Source organism: Bidens hawaiensis, unplaced genomic scaffold, assembly GCF_021521415.1.
Source record: "Bidens hawaiensis isolate Kalapana, Puna unplaced genomic scaffold, B.hawaiensis_p1.1 tig00038573_1, whole genome shotgun sequence".
Lineage (NCBI taxonomy): Eukaryota > Viridiplantae > Streptophyta > Magnoliopsida > Asterales > Asteraceae > Bidens > Bidens hawaiensis.
The window spans coordinates 83,716-91,974 of NW_027505562.1; the positions used below are offsets into that span (position 1 = coordinate 83,716).

Sequence of the window (8,259 nt, forward strand, 5' to 3'; positions counted from 1 at the left end):
ACGATTTGACACAAATACACAACTTTTATTTTATTTTAATTGTTTTGGCATATCGGCGCTCTAAAATTATAAATTAGTAAATTACAACAACAAAAAAATACAAATATATAAAAAAAATTATATTTAAACTATAGAACTTGATGATTATTATTTTTTTTATATTTTAAATTTAGTATAAAATAATACGTTTTATCATCTATGACAAAACACTTTTTAAAAATTTTGGTATTAAAAAACGTTATTAGTTTATGTTACACTATAAAATATTTACTTAAATTAAAAAAAAAAAATCAACCCGCAAACCCATCTGTTCGCCCCAAACATGATTTGTTTAGCTAAACCGTTTAATAGCCCGACCAGCCTGTTTGAAAAAAAAAACCCAAAACCCACGAATTTCATGCCAAGTGAACAAAATTCATGCCGGTTGTGTAGCGTAGTAACATTTGGTCAACAAATGTGGAAAAAAGAAAATCATATTATCATTCATTCAATGTTGAAAGTCAAGAAGATCAGTACACAAGAGAATCTGTATGAAATATTTTCATATTTGAATGATTGAATAATAATAACAATACATGGCCATTCTAATCTTCAACTACCCATTAATATAATATATATAATCCTACAATACAGGGCGGAAATCGTGTAATGAGAACCTAAGATTCTGCTTTCTTCTAATAATAATTGTGGTAAAATATTTATAAATCATAGAATTGACCTCTGTTATTCCAAGATTTCAGTAGGCCAAAATTGTTGCCATGCGGATATCTCATCTTTATGATACAATTTTCTGATGCCGCCATAAAACCCATCGGCTTCGTTTCCTTCCTCATGATGGTATTTTCGGTTGATTATTGTATGTCTCCATCTTGAGCCAGGAGTATATTGGTTGAACTCCAGCACCACAGTATCTATTAACACATATAAATAGATATATTGCATCAGCCAATGGGTAACAATTCACTTAACAACATTGATCCATCTGTTATTACGGTTTGAAGTCACAATTATAATTTGTTAATGTTTGGTCAAACGGTTCGTTTCTAGAAAATGTCAATTTAGTTCGGGTCCGAATCGGTTTTGACTGTAATCCCCCCCCCCCCCTTGAAATTAGTCATTTTAGGAAAAAATAAAATAAAAAGTAGACTTTTCAATGTTTAGTCAAACAGGTAACAGATCAAAACAGGTTCTGGTCAAACGGGTCATTTTTTTTTATAAAGTGTCAATTTGGTTCGGGTCAAAATAACTTTTGACTGAAATGGGTTAGTCTTGGAAATGGTCGTTTTAGAAAAAAAGTATCCAGTAATTTCACCAGCTAATATATTTGCTTTAATGGCTAATTGTTCAGATAACGGGTTAATTTGGGCAGAACTAAAATGTATATGGGTTCATTTGGGTAATCTTAAATGTCAATGGGTCACCGCAAATTAGTCAACAGGTCAAATTGGGTCAACTGAAACTAGTCAACGGGTTAAACATGCAAATTTTATAAAACTTGTTAACTTTATACAAAGGGTTAGCAGTTAGCACCACTCATAACCATTGTTTGTCTTCACTTGCAAATTGTTTGTTTTTTTATATCTATTAAAAAATCTTTTGGTACTTTTTTTTAACAAAATGAATGGTTTTAACCAGACTCCCTTTTGGCCAGAACCCATTTTGACCCGAACCAAATTGTTACTTTTTTTAAAACTGCATGTATAGCCAAAGCTGACAAACTCATTTTGCTTAGAACTCTTTCTGACCTGAACCCATTTTTTTTTATCAAATAATAAGTACCAAAACACACAGCCAATCGTCCTGAATTTTATGTCAGTTTCTCGGCTCCACAGACAGATATTTAAAACTTATATTAAAGAAAATATAACCGACAACATAATTATAGCTTTAAGTTGAATCATCATTATAGTTTCACATCATAGATTTGAAGGGAACATGGCAAGATGCAATGTTTCAATACGAATATGACAAACTGATAACAACTCATCTTACGGGACCATTTTTGAAAGATGACATCAGCGTACTAACTGTAGAATTATAGATGTTAATAAAGATACGGGCCTTCTTGAAGCCAATCAAAGAAACAAATGTATTTAATACCAACACTTAGGCTCACATATGTTTATACGCATTTATATGATCAGATTTCACCATTAATAATTATTACTTATATTTCTGTATATTATAATTGTTAACTTACCACTTTCATGGCAATGGCAGTAACTGTTGTTACCATCACATGTTTCTAAGTGGCCTACAACACCATACCACCAACCTGCAAGAACACAAGTTTAAAAATATTATTAAACTAAAAGATCTTTTTTAGGATAATTATAACAAAAGCTTCTTATTTTATAGAACAAATTGTCAATTTTCATGCTACTTTCTGTTAGTTTTTGAATTGGTGGCCATCCTAGGATAAAGGAAAAACTTTTTAAAAGTAAAGTGGTTTGAATTATTGGTTATAACTTTAGAGCAAGACAAGAAGAAATGGATTCCATGTGCCCCTTAAATTATGTTACTACTTGCAGCCAACTAAACATATGAATGCGTCATGTTGTAAAGGCCGTTTGTTTTTGCGTTTATTAAATTAAAAAGATTTCATACTATGCTAGATGATGTCATCATTCTCGATAAGAAATCGAGTTGTGTTGGCAATTTGGACCCGATTTACTTTTGAATGGGTAGATTCGGGCCAAATGGGCCCCAAATCCATATGGGTCAGTTTAGTTTTATGTTTTTCTAAAAATTGAATATACTGTTCAGTTTTGCATGTAATTAAAGGATTAAAGCTGAAAAAGCCCAAACCAAACCATATTTATGGATTTTCGTTTTTAATATTGGATGTTAAGTAAGTTATAAGATATTACGGACAAAAGGTGTCTGCGGGTCATCTTGACCCAACCTGTTATGAGAGGTAATAGAAGATGACCTGTTTCAACCGTAGGCACTTTTAACTCGTTAACAACCCCCCCCCCCCCTCTCCATAGATCTCTAAAGAGAAAACTATAAAAAAACAAATGTTGGTTAGAAGAACAAACCGTATGGAAATTGTTTGTTTCTTCTCCACTGAATCTCAATGTGATCTTTTGGGCGTAAATCGTTCAAACAATCTGAAACATGAAGATCATGAGGTGCCGTGTCAACAGGTGGGCCCCTTAGTCTATCCCAACTCACCCCTGTTTCTATTGCTGCAGCCCTTCTCCCATGAGGCGGATACCTATGCCACACAAATAAAACATTAAAGATCACAAAACTTATAAAAAGTATAAAACTTTTGGAATCTTCATAACCTTTTACCTAGCCTGAAATGTGTCGGTATGTGAATCATAACTAAGATCAGCATCATAACAAGATAACATAAAGCCCACATGCCCATTCTGTAAAAAACAAGAAAATGTTATAAGGCTTGTAAACAAAGCGAACGCCATTTAACTTTAAGTGAACAAACGATCGAGCATGAACAATTAGACGAACATGATTTTCTTGTTCTTGTTTGTTCGCTTACAAAATGAGTGTGTAAGTGTTTGTTTGTTAGTATTATAACCAAATGGTCCACGTCATAACCAAGGGAACGGCAACTAAAAGTAAGCGTGAGCATCAACAAATTAAATGAATATATAGATGAACCCTAAACGAACGAACAAGACATGTGTTCATCTTTGTTCGCTCAACTAATTGAACAAAATAATTTCTTTATGTCCGTTCTTTATTAACCAAATGAACTTCCCACCGAACGTTTGGTTTGTTTACAAGCCTAAATGTTATGAAAAATAGTCAGGAAACTGCCGTTTTACCTCACGGTTGAAGACCTGAGCCGGGAACCAAAACTTCCCAGTCTCGAGTGCTCGATAGCAAGACACAATCGAATCAACGGACGGCTGAAATGAAATCTGCATCTTCTTATTATCATCATGATAAGTAGGCCAAAGTTTACACAAATAACCCATTAAAAGACCCCTTTTTTTACCCCCATCAAGAAAGTAATTTGACTCCTTTTTAGTGGAAACATATAAGTGCCATTCTTTATAAGCAGCATGACCAATAATCCCACCCCATCTTTTCTTCATATGACTTTCCCAAAGATGATCACTTAAGCAAATATCCTTTAAATAAGTGCAAACACAAGCCATGTTACAAAGACCAGAAGGTTGAAGCTTTTCAAGAATGCATTCCAATGCCAGATTAGGCAGATCCAGCACAGGCATCCCTTCAATTATTGTACCACTTTCGGTATTCTTCGAGGCTGAAAGAGCATAATAATTAATATGCTTTTTAGCAGGCTTTGGTGACATGATACTGAAGAGGGTGTTGTTGAATATTTTAGCAAAAGGGAACAAGATTGAGAAATCTTTCCAAAAATAGAAAGACAGTAATCTCATCTCAGAAGCCCATGGCGGAAGTGGTTTTATGGGCAAAGAGTATCTGAAAAACAGGATGAATGAGAAGCAAGTAACAAATATCAAAAGCATCTTCTTTCTAAAAATAGACAAATTCTTCTGATGATAAAGATTTAAAGCTTTCTTGTTTCAGATCTAATATCTGACACCAAAAGCAGTGGGCAAGTGGATGAGATTCTCAAGAAAGAAATCATGGAAGTAAGTAACAAACACCAAGTTGTAGGTAGGTGAAAACCAACAACAGAAATAGAAATAGGAAGAATAAATGTAACTAAAATAAATTAAGAATTAGGTTGAATCTTGATGGGTAAGAAGATAATGGAGTTTGAAGTGATTGGTGGTTCAAATACAGCAGAAAGAAATTAATAAAAGTGAAGAAGAAGAAGAAGAAGAAGAAGAAGAAGAAAAGATTGTTGGTTTGATTGAGGCATTTTAACAAACTGGTTGTGGGCAATTTATAATTTATGAATAATAATAAGTGGGGGTTGGCTGGGTATATGAATTAGAATTAGTATTAGAATTAGAATCAGAAGAAGAGAAGAAAGGATTGGATAGTGAGATTGATTGATGATTGACTGACGTGCGTGTGCCTGCTTCATTTCATTGTTTTGTTTACAGAACAAGATTTGTGTGGATATGATTCTCTCTCCTACGCCATTACATTACATTACATTGGATAAATGTGGCTGCAAAGGAAGTAACCTTGTTGTTGGGTTTCTTTCATCACATTATTTAAACACGTACAATTGAGTTATTTTAAAAAATAATAGGCGTTAATCCGCTACCACATCATCTAAATCAATAGTGGTGGACCCAGGATTTTTTGTCAATGGAGTCCCAATTTTTCCGGTTTACAAAATTTTTGGGTCGGTCGTTATTCGGGTCGGGTCGAGAGGAGGAACATAATAAAACACGAAAATATGGTGTCATCGGAAACGAGTAAGTAGAAAGAATATAGATTAGAAACTAGATAGAACATACACTTTTAATTCATTTTTATTTATACCCGAAAAACATAAACGTAAGCTATATATATATGGTCTTACATGAATAACCAAGACATGAAAAACTAACTCTTACACAAATAAATGATTAATTATAATATACATACACAAGATAAATAATTTAAGTATATGTAAAACTCATGTTGTCATTATATATGTTGCATGGTGATAATGGTTATATGGGATAAACTAAAGTGATAATGGTTATATGGGATAAACTAAAGAAAAAACACAAATACCCTAACTAAATAACTAATATTGACTAGAATATTAAAAAAACAACAAAAACTGGGTATGGTGAGGCTTGAACCTGTAACCTCTAAAAAAAAAACAAGGGACTTTCCACTAGACTAGTTCAACCTTAATAGTATGGGTTCTAAGTATTAATTTTTATGGGGTCCTTACAAAATTTAATATATCGTCTCTAAGTAATTTTTAAAAAACATTGGTGTCCCGGGACCCCATGGGAACTATGTGGGTCCGCCCCTGTAAATCAGGCTGAAAACTCCTATTTGAAGATGAGGACGTCAATGGAAGGAAGATCCATTGCACTGGTGGGCGGTAGAGGGGCTACGAGTAGCGGGGTGATCAATCAAAATACTTAACTCACATTTTATATTAAAAAAAATTACATAATAAATTTTTTTTCAGTTAAACCATTACGCTTATTTTTAGTGAAATGTTATTGAATGCTCATCCGCCTACGTGCTATGACATGAAAGTACTTTTGCGAGTTAGAGTTCATCTACTACGCATGGTCTTACAATACTAGATGATATTTGTTTCGTCACGTTAGGCTAACTCACTTGGTAGAGACAGTTGTTGTTTTAGAAGAGAGGTCCCATATTAAACAAGATTAAATGAGTATGTTAGATTTACTTATATAAATTAGAGTATACATAATTTGTAGTTAAAAAAATAGATTTTTGTTCCATTAATTACACTTAGTTAAACTAGAATCAAAGTACAATGATAAATTCTATATCTTTCTAGCTTTTGATGTTAACTTAATCATTTACAGTATTTAGTACCGTTCAAAAAGAGTTCTTTCAGCAACTGAACGGGAAGTGGTTTAGGAAAGGACTTTAGAATCGGATGCGCTCGCCCAGCGAGAAAGGCCCTGACCCTGCCAACCAAGTAAAAAGAAAAAAGAAAGAAGAGAACGAAAAGAGAACTTCATATTTTGGTAACTCTCTAGGAGTCATGTTTAACCTTGAATGCTATTAATAGATTCTACAGCAATAGTCCCTCGGACTCGGAAAGTAATAACAAAAATGGCTAACCCAATAGCAGATTCCGCAGCTGCCACCGTTGGAACCAATGAAGCAAATGATTGACCCATCATATCATCCGAAGAAACGGAAAATACCAAAAAGTTCGAATTCACAGCTAATAACATTGATTCAATTGGCATTGACATAATAGGAATATTTCATCTATTAAGGAGGATTCCCCGAATACCTGAAATAGAGATGATCAAGATTTATACAATCTTCTTTTTTTACCGGCAATTTTCTTGTTTGTTAAGTCAACACACTTTTCAACTTGGAGAACTCTGTCACCCCATTTCGGTCATACTATGTTCTTAACCGAGCCCACGCTGGCTTTAGAGTTTGGTTTGGGTGTTCCCCGGAAAATCATACTGCCGTCTGTCACTTGACACTCGTTGAGTGACCACAAGAATAGAATTATCTAACGTAGCACAAGATTAGACTAAAACCCGGATGAACTTGAGATCCGAACTAACTAGCTCATAAGACATAACTTAAATCATTTTTTCCCGATATATCCAGCAAAGAGCCACAATAACTAGCTAAACTCATAAATGATGGTCAATTGAATTTAGTTGGCAAGTTAAGCACTCCACATTGCTTATAGTATTATTAGTTTATATGAATTTTATGAAATTAGTCTATTCTTATCATTACTTTTATTTTTATTTTTATTTTTAATCAATACATATTAAATAAAAACTAAAGTATTCATGCCGGATAAATTTAGGAGATAAATTAGGAAACACTAACCCTTTATTGATTGGAAACAATCGTTGTGATGAGAAAACACTACACAATTTTGGTTAATTCTATTGATTGTAAATTGAATGATCTACTACAGTATAAACTTTGTAATATTCTGAAATTTTCGGATAAATTTTGTCAACTTTTAAAAATATGAAGGATCAAAGATGTTCCCAATATAATTAGGAACCAATACCCCAAATATGTACGATGAAAACCAACACGAAAAATGAGAAAAACAAAATCTTGCAATCCGCCGCGCATTGCGACGGGTGAAACTCAAGTTCGTCGCGATACGCAACAGACTTGAAAATATTTGACATTTTGGGCGATGTCGCGCTACGCGATGACCCTATCCATCTGACTATCGCGATACACGAATACCACTTTAAGTAACCGGGGACATGTGTCGAACCATGTGTCGACACGTGGCGAGTTATCAAGCCACGTGGCAGGTCGCGAACATTTAAAGGCATTGCGCTACGCGATGTGATGACTTGTTCTTCATCTTGTTGCGATACACGACGGATCACAAATTCCCCCCTATAAAAGGGGAGCTCGGGGTTGTGCACTCTGCATCCTAAACACACCTTAGAATACACATACTTTGCATCGAAAAGTGGGCCAAAGAGTCGAGTCCCAAAGGGTACGTTTAAGTTATTTCAATATATGGCTTAGACCTTAGTCGAGGATATAACCTAAATCTTGAATAGTGATATATATATATATATATATATATATATAGGGTTAGGATCCTAAGAGAATCATTTGAAAATTGAGAACTTTGAGAACTATTTTGGACTACTAAAAAAACCTCTAAACATATATTTAAAAAAA

At 33.9% G+C, this 8,259-nt stretch overlaps 1 protein-coding gene across 1 annotated transcript; it reads right to left on the bottom strand.

Annotated features, from left to right (window-relative positions):
• Window positions 1-529: 529 nt before the first annotated feature.
• Window positions 530-4,472, bottom strand: LOC143613947 (F-box protein At2g32560-like). The gene is made up of 5 exons (XM_077087521.1): window positions 3,798-4,472; window positions 3,301-3,380; window positions 3,042-3,220; window positions 2,201-2,275; window positions 530-911 (listed from the first exon to the last, which is right to left on the bottom strand). Exons 1-5 carry the CDS (start codon window positions 4,470-4,472, stop codon window positions 724-726), a joined length of 1,197 nt encoding a protein of 398 aa, XP_076943636.1. The 3' UTR covers window positions 530-723.
• Window positions 4,473-8,259: the final 3,787 nt, after the last annotated feature.